The 23,546-nt window shown below is 33.1% G+C and overlaps 1 protein-coding gene and 1 long non-coding RNA gene across 3 annotated transcripts in view; both read left to right on the top strand.

Moving 5' to 3' along the window:
- Window positions 1-23,546, top strand: part of LOC143143297 (uncharacterized) — a 48,160-nt gene that overhangs the window by 4,525 nt on the left and 20,089 nt on the right. Inside the window, exons 3-4 of one of the 2 annotated variants that reach the window (XR_012991083.1) lie at window positions 7,324-7,394; window positions 8,618-8,784. This is a non-coding gene — a long non-coding RNA (uncharacterized LOC143143297). Of the gene's footprint in view, window positions 1-7,323; window positions 7,395-8,600; window positions 8,785-23,546 lie in introns of both variants that reach the window. The other variant, XR_012991082.1, reaches the window with a different exon arrangement.
- Window positions 14,041-16,814, top strand: LOC143143568 (uncharacterized). Its single transcript, XM_076304949.1, has 3 exons — window positions 14,041-14,105; window positions 15,038-15,289; window positions 16,754-16,814. Exons 1-3 carry the CDS (start codon window positions 14,047-14,049, stop codon window positions 16,812-16,814), a joined length of 372 nt encoding a protein of 123 aa, XP_076161064.1. The 5' UTR covers window positions 14,041-14,046.

Below are 23,546 nucleotides of genomic sequence, written 5' to 3'. Positions count from 1 at the left end.
ACTCTGACAAGGAAATTAAGAACGTTCCATATTCCCGTTTCTTCTTCAATATTTAAAAAAAATTCATCCATGAACAAATATTATTTAATTTTTAAAGCATATTACAAGTAGAGACCAATCTCTCTATACCAATAAACTTGTTTTACTTTTTTCTCAAAACTCCGGAACTACACATCCGATTTACTTCAAATTTTATAGAGATATTCTGCATAGAGTGTTCTATAACGTAACGTTTAAATACGTTTTTTGGATAAAAATGATTATTCTTTCTTCAAACTTACACCGTTTCTAAAATTATTGAAATTTTCGAAAAATCCTACGCTACATTGTAGATACTAGTCTTTAGTTTACGAATCAACAACATTTTTTTATTTCAAACCTCCAAGTTCTTACCAACTGTGAAAGCTAACAAACAATGTTTAACCAGAAGGTGTTCCGAGAATAGCGAATAACTTCGCCATTTTGTACGATTTACTTTCGCAAAATTGTAAAACGAAGCTGAAAGTTATATTTACATTCTCTGCAAAAGACTAAATTTTTCATTTAGTGACTACTTGGAAAGAAAAATTCCGAAAATTTATCCATTTTTTGACCCTTCAGTGGTGTTCTCATTTAAACGTGTACAACACATTGAACACCGCATACACGCAAGTTCCACACTGACAAGGAAGCGTTGAATGTCATCCAGAGTGGTATTCCTGCCCCTCTAGTTACGTACCTGCATGGGGATCGATCGGCTGTCGTTCACGAAGTGTTCTGGATCAATAAATGGCACAAAGAGGGAGTTTCCCTGGTAAGTTGAAACCAGTTCACCCAGCATCCCCCATTGTCATTTAACCCCCGTGGAACATAGCCTCCTGCGATGTCATGGGTTCCCAATGCCGAGCACCCCTAAAGATGTCTCTCGTGTTTGCTCAGGGGATGTTGCACAAGTACCCTAAACATCGTCGTCGAGACTCTTTAACATTCCTGCGAGCTTGGTACTTGGACCGTACGAGTGTTGCATCGTGATTACCACTGGAAGTATGAATGACATCCCTGTCGCGTGATGTCGAAACGTCATATACTGCCACCCCTGTGTACGTCAAGTTTCGTTCCAATCAGAAAAGACGCGGTCTTTTTTCGCACCGCGTTGATATTGGACGCGAAACCCGATCGTTCGGGTCACGAAACGTTTGCGTAATAGAAATTTGACGTAATAAATGAAAATTGTCTCGTCCAAATGAAAATTGTTTCATCGATGTAGTTCCAATCGTGCTTGGAAGCCCGCTTGAAAATTTACATCGATCGAAATGCAGATTTTATGGGCTACTTTGAACGAGAGATCACGGAAAGCATCAGAGAAGCTTTTGGTTGTTAATTATTTATTTATCGATTCGATCGTGACGTTCATTTCGGAAACGGGTACAGTTTGCACGTTACGTTAGAATATAAGCAACGATTGTTGGGTAACTAGCGATGATTTTGCGTTATACCGAATGCTAAACGGAAACCAAATACACAATAAATTTTTTACTACGCGTTGACAAAACATACTTTACTCGTTCGTTTCGAAAACATCCCCGAATTACTAATCACGATCGACATTTTTCAATATTCTATAATCAGACAATCGATTTTCAATTTCGATTCGAAACGTAATCGTGAAATTTGTTCCACCAGGGACCAGACTTTCGTGGTCTGCATCGAATTCAAAATCATCAATTCTTGCTGGTTTATCAGGAAACGTACGAACTACAGGAATGAACAATGTCTAAACTTGGCAATCGGTAAATTTTTCGTTTCATTAATTTCGCACGGTAACGTATCCGTGTTCGTGGAAATTGATGTCACGAAAGGTTGTAAGTTCGGCTCGTTCCGCGATGAAATGGAAATATCGTCGCCGCGCGATTAATATTTGAATGCGCGCGTGAGTTTGTAGAAACATGGCCGGCAGCTGATTCCGCTTCGTTCGGAGTCGAAGGGGCCTTCGGGACCCTTGGAACACTCCTTGTAACCCCTGCTACCCTGTTACATTGCCCTATCGAGTCCCCATTCACCTACGTGCGTATTCGTGCTAGGATATCCCGCAGGACGCGAATGAAAATGGCCGTAGCTCCCAGACGCTGTAGGAATGTCGAAGCAATTTTCAGACGGTGATAATAATCCGTTGCTTCGTTTGAAGATTAACGGGTACACTCCGTTCGAACGATTCTCTCTGTGTACAGTATCGTGAACGCGCATAAACTGCCAAGATTGGTGAAACGCGTACGAGCAATATCGTTTTACCAATCGGGAGTTACTCGTTGCTGCATGATTGACACTCGGACGCAGAGAGAAATCATTTTATCGAAAGTGCTGCTATCTAAATGGAGAGTACGTTTAACAATGAATGTTCTTTGCAGGTCGTATTCGTTTTGGTTCGAACGACGTTAGTATTTCGACGAGCGTTCTAAATGGTTAACAATGAATGTAACTCGTGAAAGTGGGACCAAATCGCTTCGTTGAAGCTCGTCTCTTTCTCACACAAATTTTTCGACTTGCATTCAGATATTTTTTATATTAAATATTAGTACAAGAATCAATATCACCAGGGGTTACTTCAAATTTCAACTCATATAAAGCTTTGTTAGATGATACCTATGCACGATTACGGTCTCTTAAATCCGACAAACGATTATTCTCAGCAAAAACTTGTAATATTCTATAACTTGTATTAAATTATAATATTCTTACATATTTAGGGTGGGTATGCGACAAATTGCACATAACATTTTGTCTAAAATATATATTGTAACTCCACCAAGTATTTGGTGGAGAAAAGACAACCCTAACCTTCAATAATTGAGGCACTTTGTCTCTGATATGATAGCGAGGTATCTCGGAGAAACAGTAATTCAAAATCTGTACCGAGATGCTAATCTTTGTCGGGAACCTATACGAATACGTAAGAAATGTTAAATTTCATTGAAATATATGCAATGTATAGCCGTTGCCATTAGTTCATAATTATTGGGTAAAAAATTGTGTCAGAGCGAGTTTAACGTACGTTGTTGAACAAATGTGAAGAATGAACGATTAAAATACAGTTTTGACAGGAATGAATCAGAATCTTTGGTCGATGGATTTGTAAAACGATTGTAGTATCTATTGCAAATAGTAGCACTATGCATCAGACGAAAAAACTTATTGCAACATTTATAAAGGTATCAACGCTATCGACATACTGAATTATGTAACAGTTAGGGGTTGAGTAGACTAATTATGTGTAAATAGTGCATTCTGCGGTAGACGATAGTTCTTGTTCATCGTATTGAAACGTAAGAATTTGTAACCCGTGTTATGTATTACTGCGTCGAAAATAGTCATTGTGAATAAGTAGATATTCTTGGTTTGATTATTTATCAATTTTTGTCTCTTAATATACCGCTTCGTACTTCTTTATAAATATTTTATAAAAATATGGAACATTCACTGTAGTTTACAATATTTTATTTTATCCGATCTTTTTGTTTCCAGTCATTATAAATTTTCATCCTCTTATATACTGTTCCATATTTTTTTATCAATACTTTATGAAAACATAGAACATTGACAGTAGTTTAAAATATTTTATTTTATTCGATGCGTTAAAGTTATATGCATACAACCGTGAATTCGTTAAAAATCTCTACTAAGTTGTTCAATAAGTTTTGTCGTTCGATAAAATTTATTGAACAAGCTATTAGTTGACTAAGTACAGCGAGGTTATTTGGTTTAGTTTAGTAATTCCGTAGAAGCGTTAATAGTGTTGCTAAAGATTTTCAATCTCTCAAAAAAGCACTTGATTGCTACGTTAAGAAAGCAAAATTGTCGAGTAGGGAAATTATACTCGAACATATTGGATACTAAAAACGCTGTTAACTGATTATGTAAAACAAGCTGTAAATATTTACTATGGGTTGATGTCGAAGGAGCTTTGAAAGTTTACATATCAAATGCCATTTTTAATAAATTACGAGTTTCATCTAGCTGGATTGGAAATAAAATGGTAGGTCCAGATTGGTATACTTCTTTTATGAAGAAAAATAGTACTTAATCTTTGAGAAGTACAGAAGTCCACAAGTTTATCAAGATAAAACAAGTGTAACAAAGTTTTTTCTTAATTTAAAGACCGTGTATAATCGATTGCATCTAGAATCCTCACATGCAAATGGAAATACGATCTCCCCTTTGTTTATTTTTCTTCGATTGAACAATCAAGATCATTTCTTGAAAGGTGCATCTACTGAAAAAAGAAATAATTTTTGTTTATATTGTTGAAATAAAATTTTCTTTTAATTAAGGGAAATTTGTACTTATTCGCTATTATTATTAAATCATAACACTACGCGCATAATATGCGTGTATTAATTGCGTCAGAGTCATGGTTTGTTGGGCTAACCTTAACAAAAAGTTTATTAGGAATACCTAGACGAAACACCAATTTATTTTATACCAATATATTCTTTTCCCGTATAAATCGTTGTGATTTTTATTCATACATATGTAAAGAAACAAATAACAAATATCGAGTTAAAAATATTGGGACGAAACTTAACAGTAATGAAGAGAAAGACAGTAAATGCATCGAATGTTTAATAGAAAAAGAACAATAAGTACGCGTATAAAGTTAATGTTTCGAAATAATCTTATCTTTAGTTTTGTTTCAAATGTAATCGTTCGAATTACATTATAGATATTTACTACTATTATATTGTATTTTTTACTCTTTTTTCTAATACGATATTATTGTTTTTGCTTCTACCATATCCCTAATGTATTTAGAATTATAACTATATAGTTTCGTATTTATGGGTTACGTAATTATGTTTATTCTTAAGATGACTCAAAGCATTGATATGTATTAATAGAAACGGTAATAAAAATAGCTTATCAAACACTGACAATTACTAAATATTTAGTTAGCTATTATATCGATAAGCATGGTATGTGTGTTTAGAGTACTAATATCGATCTACGATATTTATCCATCTTGTATTAATATTCTTATGTTACGTTGTGAAATTTAATTGTCAACCTTCAATCGCAATATTGGTGATTTTCTTTCGTGTTGCGATATTTAAATGATTTAAAAAGTAAATATTGTTGCGTGTCTTGTTAACTTGCTCGAAAGATACATTAAATATTCGTGACCAGATGATTGCTGATAAGATCTATTTCTCGAAGATAACTTTCATCGTTCTACCACGTAAACGTTTCCTGGAATTTCTCCAATAACAAAAACAACATTTTATGCATTTATTTTTGAAATAATTCAGGATTTTATCTCACTTTATCGCGTATTATTCGTAACGATCATCTAATTCGTTATTTTCTAATCACAGTGGTTGTTGCTGAACAAATTATCGAAAAGAAGTTCTTCTTGAAAAATGATAAAATTGTTCTGTAACGATAATTCTAATAATTGTTGCTTACAGGAAAATAATCAAAAATAACCTAAAGAATGTAACACAAAATGAATATTATCGAACTTCCAAGAATAAGTAAAAACATCCAATGTTTCTCTTTTGTTCGATCAATTTCAATTTCATAAACTGCATAGGTATGTACTTCTGAGGTAAAAAGACAATTTTCTTTTAATATCACAAAACGTTTTAAACGTTGATGATTCATCGTGCAATAATTTCAAACGTTTACGTGAAATTACCTCTTTCATTAAATTCCTTGCTGTGTATAAGAGATAACAGAATACTGAGGGAAAGGAAGAAACGTTATTCGTGTGAGGCTTGAGATAACGTCTTGACCTACGACTTTTATACCGAATTTTCGGCCATTGATATTATCGATGAAGGTTTCATAAATCGCGGCCAGAATTATGAGAGGTTTTTCGTATACACGCGTAATACTCGAAAGATTAGTCGACTAGTAACATTCGACTGGAAAGCATACATTAGGAAAAAATTGTGCAATCGATAGAATTCGATACTATTATTCGAATATTTCTTTCGATTTCAGAAAATATGTACATATTGCCCAAAAATGAGTAAAATTTGATTCCAATAATAAATGACGAGTAACACGAACGTGTAGTAATTTTTTCGTAACATTTATTCGATCGAGCTGTTTAATTATTTCTTCCTTGTGAAATATTTAAATTCTAATTTTGATTCAACAAGTAGCGGATGCAAAGTGGATTGTTTATCTTCTATTTTTTATGGATAAGAATTTTACATATCTCTACTATTAGAGTATTCTCGCGTATAAAACCATCGAAGTTTTCCACTATTTGATAACTAAAAACTGCTATCAGATGACATTAATATGTACAATATATCTATCAATTTTAAGCTCGAATACAGGTGAACATGACACGATAAACAATTTGTCGATTGAATAATGGATCTAAATATAAATGTCTCGTAAAAGTTTCTATTGGAATAATATTCAGTGGCAGTTGGCTTCAATATTACAATATTAATACAGCTTCTGGAAATATGGATCCAATGTTTTACCAATTTCGGTCAACAGATACGAAGTTTTGAAATGAACCACACGACTCAAGAAACAGTATCTAATCCAAAGAAATGATCGATAAAATATAAATACACTTATTTCGCATATTTTTATATTTTCATCAACAGTTATTATTTTTTTATAAAAGCTACTGTCGTTAAAATTTTCGATAAAACGAACATACTCGTGGAATCGCTAAATAAAATAACAATCGATACAATCGGTTCGAGCATACTGTATTCGTACAACCGTAACAACGTATAAAAGTTTCGACGCTGATTTTAGATACTTGGTGTTTTAATACGTTTTAGGTCCCTTGGTGTTTTAATACGTTAATTGTTTTCTCTTGTTTCCTCTTATTGCAGATCGATGCACCGTAGAGAAGTTTACGTGTTATTTTTATAAGAAGTTAATAAATAGTGACACACACATTGCGCGCAATGCTCGTTTCTTATTCTCTGTTATCCCCAGCTCCATCGATCGCTACCTTGTAAGTAAATGCTTCCCTTAAACGCACCTCCAACCTTCTTCTCCTTCATAAGATCCCGTTCTCAATACCGACACGTGTCCGACTGGTGTCGCGAAGCGCTTCTCACGTATTATTGGCGGAAGAAACTAAACGAGACACTTAGCTACTTGAGAGACACCCACATACACCATCAGTATCGAAAGTCGATACTACTCGAAGAGAGTTCCCATTGAGAAGGAGATCAGATTATCATACGTATTTGTTAAACCGAAATAATTAAGAAATTCAAACGTAGACTCTCGTAGACATATTTATCGATTTTTTAATCTACTGTCTGAATTTTTTTTAACGAGTTGTAATAAATATTTTTGGTGTTTCAGGATTACGATGCATCATCTGTTGTCCAATGTAAAAGTGAATTTACCATCGACACAATGGCGTCGCTCCACAGGTAGGTAACGGATGGAACGAACCAATTATTGAATAGTACAAATATTGCTGTTCTCATCTACAATATTGGATTTCTTTATACTAATAAAAACTGGGAAATATAATTGAACAAAATGGCGACAGTTTGAAAAGAGATTTCGATATTTTCTCAATCAAAATTCCAAAATTTTTGTACCTGGAGAAGATTAAGAAACTCGAAAATTTAAAGATACCGAACGAAATTTAGTATGTCTAGTTTCAATGCACAGAAAATTTCAAGTCAATTGGTTCGATGATTCTTGAAATCTCGTGTCAACAGGCTCGATAAACTCGGTGTTGACAAAAACGCGTTTAAGCTTTCGTTCGAAACAGAACAAATTGAAAAAGTCAGAAATTAACAAAATGTCAACACTTCGGAGAAGTACACAACGATTTTTACCACAATTGTTGCATCTTATCTCTGTACTGCGAAAGAAATTGTTTTCATTTTTTATTGACCCTATTTCTGATGAAAACTATATATTTACATTACGTGTAGCCAAAATTTCAAATTGAGCGATTAATTAATTTTTAAGATATCCTGTTCACCGGTTTAAAACATGTCAATTTAAGAAAAATTCATATAAAGTGTTCTCAATGGTTTCTCTGCATACGTAGGAAAGGATTATTTATTGTATATAGCAAGGATTATTTTTTTTTCTATTACAACATAATAAATACAAATATATTGCCTTATATATAAATTAAATTCGTTCCTCCAAATCATCCCTAAATTATTCTACGAAACATCTTGTGATATATAGTGTACGATTTTTGTTGTAACTTGGTTGTACAGTACTCACTGTTCTTTACATCACTCCTGTTTTTAACCAAAATATCATCAAGTTTTCGAACCTACAATATATATTCGTTTCCAGACGCAAAACGGAGAATGCGTCTGCTTATTATTTCTGTTGAATTTCCAATACCATCTAAAGATGTAAAGGTGTGATCTTCCAGAAGATTCTATTCTACGGATACGTGATGCTTATTAAACAAAATTAGAGTTTGTTTGTTACCACGACGAACTGCGATTCGCAGTTAGTTTGAAAGCCAATCTCGTGAAGAACGCACGCAAAAAATATATCTTACTCAATATTAATAAAGTTTGATTTATTGATAACGATAGAAATACCCAGCTATTATTTAATCGCGTCCATAATTTAAAATTTCAATAATTTCCATGTAGGAACGTTTTCATGGTAGGGTAAAAATGGTCACCCTCTCAACGAAAACATGGATCATCGCACTAATGAAGGGGAACACCGGATGTTATACCGTATCACCATGGGGTCTAAGTGGGTAGGCTCCTTAGTCGGTGGTGCCAGGTGCAGAGAATTCCGTAGTATCCTCGTCCCCATCCTGAGGGTCAGGTAAGTCTTTGGAAGATTCCCCCCACGTTAAAATAAATAAAAAAAGATGGTACAGTAAAAGTTCACTAACTGCAAGAAACGACCTACAACGCAACTGCCTGTTCCCCACCACTGAGGGAGACTCCCTTTGACGCATCGTGAAGGTCGACGACCGGGTTGTAACCTGTTCTGAACTCTGTTCATGGGAGACAATTTTCAAAATCCTGCACGAGTTTTTTACCTTGAAGCGATGCCAAAAATTCGACAGTTGCAATATTAGTTCCGTCGAGTAGTCTAATTTTGGTTATTGTACATATACGTTCTATTATTTGGGACAGATCCTTTAGTGTATAGGTACTTGTGTACATATACCCAAAGTATATTCCCAGTGATTCACATGTCAATGTTTCTCAAGAAGATTGTTCTGTGTTAGATTTTATCATAGAAGATTTTCTTGTAGAAGAGTTTTGTAGAGTTGGTACAGGTTGTCGATGAAGTTCAATTTTTACAATTCTTTGTTCAGAAACATAAGTTATAATTTTTTATCGAAGTTATGATACTTCTTTGGTGTAACTACTATCTTAATAGCTTGTGAAATAATTGGTCGCTTTTTTCTAATTCTAAGGGGGAGGGGGGAGAGGGTAGCTTTATATACGACATTTAGAATGTGGTTTTGAATGTTTCTGTTGCGATTCTTAATTAATGTCGTATTATGAATATACTGTAGAAGTTTGTTCGTTAGATAGCGGAAGCTCCGTATAATTACGCGGATTTTTACATAATTTTCGTTGCAGCTACAAATCATGAGGATACATAGTAGAACAAAAAAGAAAACCGGTGCAAAGAGAAAACAATTTTTCAACAGAGAAACATAATAACGAGAAAGCTACACGTATACATACATACATATGTTCGTACATGTTCCGTCTCATTGAACGAAATGAAAAGTATGGATTATATAATTACAAAGTAGGTACTTCCGATTCCGTTTGTTTCTCTTTAACCTGCAAGAAACTAAAACTTTTCTTTGATAATGTAATGTATTATACACTACATAATAACATAGTATTATGTTTATTTTGAATAAAAGATACGATACAACAAGAAGTGATTAGTTTCGTAAGAAGCGTTAAACAGGAAAATGAACTCGTCAAAAATAATAGCTGAACAACTTTTTATGAGATTGAGAACTTTTTTGCTATCAATGAAGAAAATATCTATTCCCACTAGGTAAGAACTTTCAATTTTATTTCTTATAAAATTTATTCAAGCCAGACCTTTTATTTACCTGTTATTTCTATATTTGAATAGTTTCGATGGAACCTATTAAAAAAGTTCCATAACTGTTATTATATACAATCTTTGCAAAAGATATTTGTTTGGTAAAACAATTCCACGAAGATAATGAGTTCTTTAATATTTTAGTAATTTGTAATTTAGATGTGTGTTTGTTGGATGTTAGATGTTTATTTTAGAAACTTGTTTAAAAAATCCAGAACGGAGTCTAGAAGATTCTTTTTTCAATTTTTGTTTCAAACAACTCAATGTAGATACTATATAATATATATCGTATATATTAAAAGATATCAATAATTCGTCAATTTAGTTATCCTCGTATAAAGTAATAACTAAATTTAAACAAATAGAAACTAACTAAAATTAAAATGAAATTTATACATTTTGAATTTTTTTTTATTTAAGTTCAATTTATCAGTGAACGTGTAAACATACTCGATGTCTAACAAGTATAACACTAAACTATTCTAACATTTTAGTCTGTGAATAACAGATTGTTCTTTTCTGTAGTAAACAAGGAGATATACATTACTCTATTTCGGGTCAATTTTGCGATGAAAATTAAAAATAAACAAGTCGAAATCTCTTATTGTTACGCGATAAAAGAAATTGTAGTCTTCGCTGCAGCAATTGTTACACACGAATAAATAAGTAACTTAGCTTCTACTTTAAATTATTTCGAATACTGCGATGCATCGACATGCCATTTTCTAAATTTCTTACATAGAAGATAAGTACATTTGTTTCATGAGGCACGTTTCCGTTAAAAATTTTAATTCAGTCGTTAAAAGAAAAACAAGGAAGTGTAAATATTTCGAAAGGTCGACTGATACGACACGAACGCCATATTTTGGGGCAGCAGCCATTGCTCTGTCGCCCTTCGGGTAGGGAACACGACGCTGTGATCATACTGTGTAGACCCTAAAATACTTACGATCGCTTTCTAACATCCTGTGAAGACGGCCCTTTGTGAAACGTCCCCACAGGGTTAAGTAATTCAATGTTATTACGCGTCGATAGAATACCCTTAATTAAAATTACAACGCAATATCAAAAGGAAGTCTACTGGTGACGCTGACTAGGAGAACATGTTCCTAATATTGGTTTTTACTAAGCATACAAGTGCCTAGAAGGGAATTCCATTTTAAAGATAAGCCTTTCAGGGACATTGTAAGGGGGTATACGAATTTCTAAGGCGATAAGGTGTGGTAATCTTTGAGGATTCACATAAGCTGTGAATCACGTATAACTAATATTATCTAATAGTAATACACGTATAAAGAAATATTTAAAAAATATTTTTACGCACTATACATCCAAAAATATTAAATATTAAAGCTGTTATTGTCGGTGATGCAAACCCCCTTATTCTGCGTGCATATCTATACGGTGAACATTCTACAAACAGTAAATATTATCCAAAACAGTAAAAGAGCATTTTTTTTTTATTATACTCGTACTTGTAGTTTGTTTGTCACTTGAGGATTTAAGTCTTTTATTTCTTACTTGAGAAGTACGGATTAGTAGTTCCAGATTTTAGGGTTTTTTTAATCAAATAATGGACGAATTAGAATATTTTTAAAATCATTCGTTTGTTATAAATAATATTTGTGTCAAATTTGAAGTTTATCTCAGTTACGTTGTTTTGCAATTATCGTGTACAACGTTTAAAAAAGCAGCGCCTCGAGAAAAACACATTTAAAATTTATAAAAACTAAAAATTTCAATATGGAGCCGTTTGTATATTATTTTTAAAGCTTTAAGTTACCCATTTATGGAGAGAAAAATATTTTACTTTTAACATTAACCTAGTTAGAAGGACTGCTATATGATACGTATAGGTACCTACGTTTAACTTTTCAATTATTTATGATACTATTACGTGAAAGTAACGACTAAAATTGTGAATAAACATTCATAATTACATTTCCGAATACACGGTCACAAGTTTAATAAATGTTATGGATCAATGTTAATTTGAATATTTGTATATTTAAAATGAGTTAGGTTTCTGAAAATATTAGAGATATATAAGTGAGAAAATTTATTATAAAGTAAGTGGATTGCTATGCAAAAGCATATTTCGGTAGAAAAGTGGAATTCAAATCAAAATACTCACTTGTATTTCCATATAGATCTATGAAAAAATTAACTATTATATTGTATACCTTTATATAGTGTATGTTTTAATTTACTTTTAATTTTCTTGTTTTCAGTTGGCTTCTGTATTCATTCATTTGTTCTATTTTCGTCAAAATTGTAGCTGTCTGTATATTGACGATATCAAAATCAATTAGAACTTCGATTGGTTTTGAAATCTTGATAAATCTTAAAACTTCTAACGAGTCTTGAACGTTTAAAATCTTGAATACTTTAATATAAAAGCTATAATTTTTTATAAACAAATAATAATTCAGTTTATAACTTTTTAAAAATTTGTAAACTTTGCTAGACTAGAAAAATTCTCATACTATATAAACTTTAATATATTTACAATATATTGACTTATTCGTGATATAATCGGATTTCGTTTAGTACATTAAGTTATGGGCAATAAAAAACGATTAAGGTAGGAAAAAATGAACATTGGAATTTTTTATTTTACCCCTGGTCTCCTGTACCTACTTAATGATTGTGGATGGCTTTCTACCTTCTTCTTTTCATAATCAGCAAAGTTTTTGAAAAAATTATATGTAGATTATAATACCAGAATTAAGTATCCTAAGAAATGAAAAGAATCAGTTCTGCGAGTAGCCGGCTAGAAATATGTAGAATTTCGTTTGTATTTCGAATTTTATTGTAATAATACCTTATCCACAGATTTTAGATACTTATAGAATATACTTATAGTATACTTATAGATATTCGTAGGTTGTTCAATAAGTTTTGTCAGTTTTTAACAGTGAAACAGTAGAACAGTACTAATACGACTTTGTCATTCGACAAAACTTATTGAACAACCTATTAGATATGTTTTACATCGCACTACGATATCGAGAAGCATTCTATGCTTAGAAAACAATATAATCTAGTCAATTTTCTGAATATTGTTGAAATTTTCTTCTATGGTTACCTTCAATTGATATTTATTATGGAATTTAAAGTACTTGCTGTAATTGAAGATAATATATTTCATTGTAATTTGACTATTACATACATTTATCACAAACTAGCCAGTCTGATGTGGAAATTACGTAATCTATTCAATCTAGTTCCTTCTTTCCAAGAAAACATTATGTCCATCAATTTCTTCCAATAATCGAACGTTTAAGCTTTCAAAGTGGGACTAATAATTTATTAGAGAATATTCTATCGTTGACGTAAAGCAGAAAACATGAAATAAAAATTTATCCATTTCCAATGGTAGTTTCATTGCCTTTCACCCGATGAAATCTTAGTCTTATTATTTTCTATTCATTCGTATGTGTTAATCTCGTTCAAATTTCTTAATTAATAATAAATATTCATTATTCAAAATATACGACAATATAATATAAAAAATATCTACCAAAAAGCGTTCGTTTTCGTTTCTTAGGTTCCACTGTTTGAATATTGAAACTTTCAGATAAACGGTATTCGAATAATCGAATATTCGATTAATCTATGTTCGATTAATCTATGTTCGATTAATCGAAGTTCTTTTGGGTTTCGAAATACTCTTCTAATATAAAGTTTTCCAAATATTCTTTTAACATTTGTAGAAAGCTAGAATAGATAAAGAATATATACAGGATAAGTAGAAAATGAAGATATTATTTGTTTGTCATTTTCTTTTTAAAGGGAGTTGGTTAATGTGCTTTGAGTCCTTTTGGAGGATACTCAAAGGGCCGCCACGAGATACAACCACTCGTTTCCTCATGGTTTCCTAGTAAAAGTGCGTAGGCGTATGCCCTTTAGGGGCCAACAATCCTCTTTCTTCCATAAAAAGGATCACTTGTCCTTTAAGGACGTTCCATTGAATTTTTGGCCAGTTTCATCCTCGGTTTTATGAGCTCCTGTCGCCAAAGTTTGCGCTTCACTCAGCATCACGTGTTTACACCATCGAGGTAATGTATCACTAGGCTTGCATGTTTCTCTAATTATTAGAGATAAATAATTAGTTAAGCTCGGCTGTAAAATTAATTAACGAAGAAACTGAACGTAATACGAAACGATTCTCAACACAACGTAATGAAACTTTCATAAAATCGTGTAAATAGGGTGCTGATACATTTACACTTTTTTAACAAACAATAGGACTATAGATTTAAAATAATTGTATTATAAACAAGTTTGTTTATTAATTTATACCGACCAATTTACACCGTGTATTATATTTCTGCTGGAGGAATTTTACTCGTTTCGATTATTACATTTACGGTAAACAAGAAAATGTCGATGAAAATGCTCTTTTAGTTTTCGCGAAGAAGATCATTTGTTTCCCGAGTGAGGACAGTTGATCAAATATGACAAGTGCCCTTGGCCTTCGATAGACTCAACATTTTTTTTCATCGACTTCCGGAAGATTTGACCAGGAAATTATCACGAACAGCGGCCACGTGTCTGCTATTGCGATCGGTCGTATGCATTAACATATATAGAAAATCAATACCACCGCACGGATGAAATTTTCATACCAACGTGTACTGTCAAATGACATATTATAATTTAACAAAAAATACATCAAGAATTTCGCATATCCAATTGAATTTACTTCAAATTCAAAGAAAAATACATGTTTATAATTTATTAAATTTGAACTACTAGAGAATAATATTATGGTGTAAATAATTAGTTTCATTACAAATTTTAATCGACACGCAGAAAAAGAAAGATGAGGATGTCGTTTCGTATCTCTGCATAACAAAGCACTTGTCGTCGTATCAAAGTAAATAAATTAGATTAATTTGAAAAATTATTCATGAATACGAATATAACGAAAGCCTTGTGTAGTGAAATGAAGAAATACGTGGAGTACTTTTTTTTTCTGAGAATTCAGAATATTGTGGCATCAGGATACCATGGACGTGTTGAAGTTTGTCAGGAACGGTGTTCCTGGACTCGCCGCATTAACCGGAAACGAGCTACTTCGCCATTGGTCGGGGGCACATAAAACGAGTCATAAAATGCGTTTGCTTGGTAGGGAAACAAGACAAATCGTCTGGATGTCAACGGTATTAGGAAACCATGGCTTAGTAGAGTTTTATATTCCTGACGTGGTTAATTATACAGTGTATCCCAGGCAAGGGAGGTAACCTATATCTTTAAAATATTCATAGGTGGAAAAAAATGTAAGACAAAGTTAAATGATTTGGGATGTGTGTAATTGTATGCATTAATGCATTTAAAAACTTCAATTGCACCTATTTTTTATATCGGGTCCCATACTTTTAAATACATTATTCGATGCATTTTTTCCTCGTTTACAAGAAAGTATTAAGAGACTTATGCAATTTAAACTACTAGTTTAGAAGTTATTACAATTGAAATTTTTCTTAGTCCATTTTCTCACCGAAATTGACTTACACGTATTAGCTAATATAGTTGAAAACTGATGTCATAATAAATGTTCGAGTGATCCTCAATCGGACATAAACACTTTCTCTATTGTTTTCTTTACATTATGTTTGACACGAATGAAGTCTCATTCGGTAACTTTCTATTTCTTTCAAAATATATTGTTTCATGAATATCTTGAGTAAGGAGAGTATGGAGAGTATTAATGTAAATAGTCATGGTGGGATTATGTCAACTTAAAATTTAAAATATGCAAATCGATTACAAGTAAACCACTAAATGATATATAATTCATTTAGAAAACTTTTATTCGCAGAAGAACATTATTAAAATGAAGATCTTTAACGGGTCAAAAATTGTGATAAAGTAACAATAAACAATCTCAAATAAGAACTCTTAAACTAGGTTATTAGATTTTCAGTATTACTGTTAATATTGTCTATTTACCTCTTCCAAGGTACTGTGACACACGCTTGTTTCATATTGTATCATGAAAGTAATCATTAAAATTGTGAATAAAATGATTGATGTTTAAGAAGGTTAGCAAACCAGTAAACAAATATCGTTTCCTTTACGAGAGAATCGTGACTCTACGATTCGATGAAAATATAGGTACTTGAGCTTGAATAAAATTAAATTTTTTAATATAAAAAAATAATTACCGAGGTATTATTACACAACGTACGCATACAAGAAAACGAAATAGATAAAAATGATCAAATGAGAGAGTATAGCAAATAAATATTTAAAAAGGAGCTAAGCCGATTTGTTACAAACGTGTGGAAAAAAAAACAAATGGTTTTCATGTACAAACTGTTTTCTAAGGATTACGTTGATCAATACATATGTGGTGATAATGTTAATAGTACAAATCTTCGGATTAGCATAATGTGTACAAGTGAAAGATAAACATCATGTTTACGTGCTTTTCTACGAGTATTTTTTGCCTACGGAAAGAGAAAGTGAGTCACGATTAACAAGTAATATCCTAATTGAAGATATAAAACTTAAAACTAAAAATACTAATCGTGATCCACTTTCTTCTCCAGTAGAACAAAAGTACATATATACACCTACTATATTAAGTCATTCCATAAGTTCGTGCCATTATTTTCTACCGTATAAAATAATATTTTAATTTTATCTACGAAGCTTACGAAAAAATGTTCTCTTTGCACAACCTTCTTCCATCTTTTAGGCAACGACACGATCCCATTGGTATAAAATTTCTTTGGTTAATAATTCAAACATTTTTATAAAGCATTTTCTGTTGTGTTCACATTGTCACATTTCTTGTCAGTTAAATAGTTATAACGATCGAAACGAAGTCTGACGGTGTGATATTTGGAGAATAAGATAGATGGGATAATATTTCGCAACCAAATTCGTGTCATTTTTTTTTGCACGCTTTATGCAATATGGAGTTTGGCGTTGTCGTGATGAAAAATCACATTGTTACGATTTATAAGTTTTGCACGTTTTTCTGTAATTTTTTTCTTAATGATTCAAATTGAACCCAATACAGGACAATATTAATTGTTTGTTTTTACGGAATTTTGTTTAAAGAACAAAATTACTTGGTTGTTCCACTATACAGAAAGAAGAACTTTGCGAGGGTGTAAATCAAGTTTTGCAACCCGTCCTGCTCGATTTTCTCTTTCAACCCAAGTTTCGTACACGATCTATTTTTTATTTGTAATTTCAAAAAGAGTTCCGTTTCTTTACGTTCGAGCAACGATATGCAAGTTGCCACGCGATTAAAGTGATTAGGTTCTGTGAGCTGATGCGGTACCCGTACGTCTAGCTTTGACATTATGCTCATTGTCTTCAAATATCTATGAACACATGATTTTGACATATCTAGCATTTGCGACATTTCTCGCACTGACAAATTTCTCGTTTCGTTCACCAGACTACGAATTATGTTTTCGTAATAAAACACCTTCTCCATAAACAACACAAATGTTATTTGCTGCACTCGTTGCCGTATTTCCTTTTCGGAGCTCATATAATATGAGACGACGAAAATGAACACACGTTTCGCTTATTATTTTATCGAATATTCGATGTAAAATTCTTATAACTTCACGATCTGTAGCTTTCGAATGCCTTTCACAGACTGAAGCATAAAGGTTTAGTTACACAAGTTATTCTATCTTTGTGTGTTTATAAAACAACGCAAGAAGTATGAACAAAAGGTCTGTCGACTCGTTCGTATATTTACAGGTGCTCAAAGTTGAAGTGTCATAGTGTCTTCTTACAATGGAAAAGTGACAAAACTTATTGAACAATCTAGTATACTAACCACTGTAATATTTATTGTTAGAAAACGGTTTACATATCGTAAGTGTAAATGTTTGAAGACATTTAAATAAAATATTGTTTTCGAAATGTTAGGTACATAGCTGTCTATTTGTTATACCTGTGATACTGGTTAGCAAAGAATTTGTTAAGCAAAGAATTGAAGATATTTGGATGTAAAAGGGAATAATGTTTGTATGAAAGGATGAGAGTGGTGAGTATGTGTGGAATTATTGTGTGAGCGACTGTAGCTTTAAGTTTATGTTACGATAATGAGTGTAGTGTGGTATGGTTTAGGTGTTTTGTATATGGTATGGGTGAAGAGAGTCGGAGTGAGAGAAATGTGCATGGTGTCACACTCTGTTGAGAAACAGAGCATATACTAGGTTGTTCGATAAGTTTTGTCGTTTATTTCATTGTAAAAGGATACTATGACACTTCCGTAGTACCATCTTTAGAAAAATAAAACGACAAACCTAATAGCTTCGTTTCTTATCGAACGACGAAACTTATTGAGCAACCAATTGTGTATTATAGAGTGAGAAGAGAGTGTCCGCAGTAGAAGCGTGCGTGAGAGAAGTAGACTATTGTGTTATCGTACAACTTCATTTTTCTGTTCATGAATTACATTTTTCATCTTACTTATCAACGTGGTTCATTATTATCCACCCTCGCAATACCTATTCTCTACTTTCCATATTTGACTACTACTGAATTTCCAATACCATCTAAGAATAACAGAACAAAAATCATCTCTGGTAGCCGCATGCATTTATGTGCATGTATGTGCATGTATGTGCATATATGTGTATATATGAATATATGCATGTGTATATGAATGTGAATATATGAAATATCATTCTAGAATCTTCCAGAAGATTTCATTCTACGAATACGTGATGTTTATTAAACAAAATAAAAGTTTGTTACCGTGACAAACTGCAATTTGCAGTTAGCCTGAAAGCCGATCTCGAAAAGAACGCATGCAAAGGATAAATATAATTTATAAAAGTTTGATTTATAAAGTTTGATTTATTATATTTTTATTATAAAATAGAAATTCCGAGTTATTATTTAATCGCACCAATAACCAAAAATTCTAACAATTATTGTAGGTATTTAACTCAAACCCGAGGTTGTATACATAACCTAAACGTTATGAAATATACAGTTGAAACATTTGCTTAATTGAAAAAAAGGTATTGCACCGTGTAAGTGTTGAAATCGTCTATCAATGCATCGGTAAACGAAGAATTAATTATCTCAAAATTACACTCGTAAGATAAATAAATTTGATTCCTTGTTAATGGTTCGTGCACGATCTGGTGTTATCTTCCTCCATTTCACGATCGCATTCCTCGCTTTAGTCCATCATTCCCGAATATCAGGGCGACAGATGCGAGGGTCTCAGAGCTCGTAAATTATGCTCGCTTGTCGTACGGACAAAGACGAGTAGACACGAGTAGTATTAGGATAATATGACGGCGATAAGCGTTGGTGGCTCGAGATGACTTTCTGGTCTACCGAAGGCGGTTCGCGCACTAACATCGATGGCTAACGCTATGAGCCTATACACGTTTATCTGCGTCACAGCACCTGTTGGTCGTGTGCACGCACGTCTCTTCGTTTCACCTGTCGTGGCGCGTCCGTTGGTTTTGTTTTTATAGTGCGAGCACACGCACAATCAGGAGACCATAGTTGGCAGATAGTTGTCGAGCAACTGGTCGTCCTCGAGGATGGCAGACGAGCCCCTCCTCGTAGCAAGTAAATTCAATTTGTCCGGGCTGAAGAAAGATAAATCGCGCAGATGTCAACGGTACTAGGGCAGCATGATTGCAAAGGAGGTGCGCGTTTTAATTCCAACAAGGCGTTCCGCGACATCGTAAGCTCAACACCGAGACACTTTGCTTGAATTCGCGGGCCTCGAATAAATTGCACTTACAAGGAGAGTGCAAGTACTTCGGATCATTGAGTTACTTGAAACTTTGCATGTTTGTAAATTTAGGCATCCAGTTCAAGAAAATGTAGCATTATATGGGTAACTACTCAATAGTTTTTGGGATATTTATGATGAAAGTTTTATTATTTTCATAATTACGAATTTATTTCACATAATTTCCGATCACTGTTGCGGTTTCGAGACAACATCCGAAGATGCCTATACTGGAGTAGCTAGGGTTCGAATCTCCCCCCTAAATGACAGCTTCCTTTTGCAATCTATTTTTTATTTTGTATTAATTTTTCACCCACGAAGACATATCATTTTATATAAATTGTAAATAAAATTTCTTAATAAAAAGTTTATTTTCTACGCTTTCTTATACTAGTACATATTTGTTACAAAATAATAAGAATACTGTGCAAGAAGAATAATTTTTCATAGTAATTTTATTTATTACAAACAGAAGACAAAAATATAAATTATCATTATATACAGGAAATACAAAACCTATCGCTTGTATAAGTATGAAGTACACGTGATTTGCAGCTGCTTATTAATAAAAAGCAGATGTTCGTGTAATGATACTCCGCTTATTCGATGTGCAAGATGTCGATCTATGCTTTCCCTGTTTCTATGGTAAGTACCACTGCTGTAATCAACAATAAGTAAGTACTTTCTTATATTTATTCGGTGACGAATGATTTTCTCATTATGATTTATTTGTTTTCAGAGTCTGTTGACAAAGCTTTAATGTGTTTTTCTTGCACAATATTCTGATTATTTTGTTACAAATATACACTGGTATAAGAAACTGTAAAAAGTAAACTTTTTATTAAGAAATTTTATTTACAATTTATTTAAAATTATACGCTTTCATGGGCGAGAAATGAATACGAAATAAAAAATAGATTGCGAAAGAAAACTACTAATTACAGACGGGACTCGAATTTTCAGATATTGCCGCTAAACCACAATATTCGGTAATAATCCGAAATAAATCCATAGTTACGGCAATAATAAAACTCTAATCACAAATATCATAAAAACTATTGAGTAATTGCCTTTATAATGCTATATTTTCTTGAACTGGATGATTAAATCTACAAACGTGCAAAGTTTCAATTAAATTAATGACTCGAAGGACTTACACATACCTTGTTAGAATGATCAATAAGTAAATAGTACATTTGCAGATACGCATATCGGATCTGAACAAAGAATAAGAGATATCCAAGGTAAGAACCTCTGTTGGATTTTTAATAATAACAATCATGTTCGTAACAAAATAAGACTGTACATTCTTTGGAATTTAAAAAACATGTACTATATTACAAGAAGAAGATATCTATGAAAAGAGGTGTAGAATTAATATTAACGTGGAAAAAGTATCGTTCCATTTGAGATGTTAATTTTCTGTAGATACGAGTTCTAGGGCTATATAAATAATTTTATATAGCACAATGAAACACCATTTGCAATTGAGTATTTGCCTAAATGGCAATATGTTTGAATGAAGAAGGTGAGGTAAAAGAAAAACATCAAAGAAGGAAAAGACGATTTAGCAAAATGAGAATTTATTATTTATAAACAATGAATAGATCATGGACAAAAATTTCATGGATACTTCAGGACGCCATAGTATTCTTTTAACGCTTTTTTTTCTGGATCAAATACAAGATATCCAAACAATATATACGCTGAAAAGAACCTACATATGTATTTCTATGAGAGAACGATTGGTTGTTTGTTTACGGTAAGTACATCAAATAAAATCATATTCCTCGTGCAACAAATTTTATTTAGAAAATAACAGTTTGAAATGAGTTGGAAAAGTAATTTGGCGATAACGGTATGTTTAATAATTCTGATGTTGGCATTGTAGTTGTTAAATATGTTAAGGATTTAAGGATCTTGGTTTCCGTGGCCAAATCGAGAAACAAAGAAAATATCGCGTTGATTATTGAACGTAATCGAGGCACGTCCAGATCTCTATTGATGACGAACACGTCACAGAGTACATATATAGAAAACGTTACTTATAAAACTCGGGTAATCAATTTGAAGTCAGTCGATTTTTAGTTCCGTCAGAACACAGAAAGAACACGACACAGTTTTCCATAAATGGACTTTTATTCACCATGCAAAAGGAATATACATATTTCTTTCGAAGAAATTCGTCATAGTGAACTGTACCAAATATATTAAATATAAAGTTGCAATATATGCATAATGCAACTGATACGCATCTTTATATTTAACGTATTTGGTACAGTTTGTTAAGATCAATTACATCAAAGAAATTACTTTTTCTATTTTAAACTATTGCTTAAGCAAGAGGAAACATACGTATGTATCTAGATACATTGAAGTAACCAATGCTACTTTAATATCGTATACGATTGATTTTATAAATTGATGCCAAAATTGACATAATGTCACGTCCCAATCATCACCAGAGTGAATTATCGATGATCGGTGATAGTCGAATACTGTTCAGTATCGGGATTTCAGAAGCGAAGAGTAATTTGCAGAAACTGGGTGCAAGGAGTGAATGATCGTGGTGGAGTTAACGTTTGGGAGGACAGTCCAAGACGTCGACTGTATAAGAGGATTTTTACGGTAGCATTGAATGTATGCGCGCGTGATTACATTCGCAATGCGCGCGTCATGTTACGTATAAGAAGCCGAGAATCGATAAAGCTTGCGTGAGAGCACTTCCGTCACGGTGTGGGTGCAAACGCGACGATGGTGGAAGACGCAACACGATGATGGTGGGAGAGGCAACACGAGGAAAAGTGACACGTCGACACCGTTCGGACCACTGACAATGAAATCGAGTGTCTTGAGGCAGCCAAAGAAAACTGAGGACAATGGAGCAACTCCTCTATGTTACAGGGTAATATGAGGCTCGAGAAATCGTCGTTCAATGGACACACATCATGGCCAAGGAAATCACGACCTACGACAATCGTAGAGAACAAAAGAATCTTGGGGTGCTGTAATAGGACAACATGTTTGGACCCACTTGTCACGATCGATCCGTCACATTCAGCGTTGCTAAGAGTTGCTAAGATAAACAGTTTCATTACTATGGAATCACAGTATATACACAGTTCTGTTTTAATAGTTAAGAATCATCAATCGAAATCTCGTTGATTATGTTTGCTTAAGAAACATTTCTTGAGGTTCCAATATACGGTGTAAATACGTTCAGAAATAATTTCGTACCATTAATGATGTAGAAATGGTAAAGTAATTATTGAATTTCGGAGATAAATATCGTAATATTTGTTTCGACAATGGAGTATTTAAAATAGAAATAAGTTGATGTTGTTGACTTGTTTCGAGCGAATTATAAATCTATCGTTTCGCTTGAGTGACTCCGCATAAAAGGAATGCGGTGACAGTGATCAGGATGTTATAACGGGCGAGAATCTCGAGCCTCGAAGTCGTTTCTTCCGCGTGTTCCTTCGTCTATCTCCACTCTTTGCTACATACATATTCGAAACATGGAAACTGGTGCCGCGAGAATCGAAAGCGGTTTCAATCGTCACACCTGATTGTTCCATGCATTCGTCAGAAATCGTAGAAGACAAAAGCAGAGAAACGAGGAAGGGTTGTGGGCGGCGACGAAACATTCATAGAAACTCTATCCAGTATGCAGAACTACGAAGAGGTCAATCAGCATTTGCTTCCCCTTTACAACTGTGCCCCGTCACTAATTCCGGTTGACTTTTATTGTTTTCTA

Source organism: Ptiloglossa arizonensis, chromosome 2 (assembly GCF_051014685.1).
Source record: "Ptiloglossa arizonensis isolate GNS036 chromosome 2, iyPtiAriz1_principal, whole genome shotgun sequence".
In the NCBI taxonomy this organism is placed as follows: domain Eukaryota; kingdom Metazoa; phylum Arthropoda; class Insecta; order Hymenoptera; family Colletidae; genus Ptiloglossa; species Ptiloglossa arizonensis.
The sequence above is the reverse complement of the archived record's forward strand: the minus strand, read 5'-3'. Positions and strand labels throughout refer to the sequence as shown.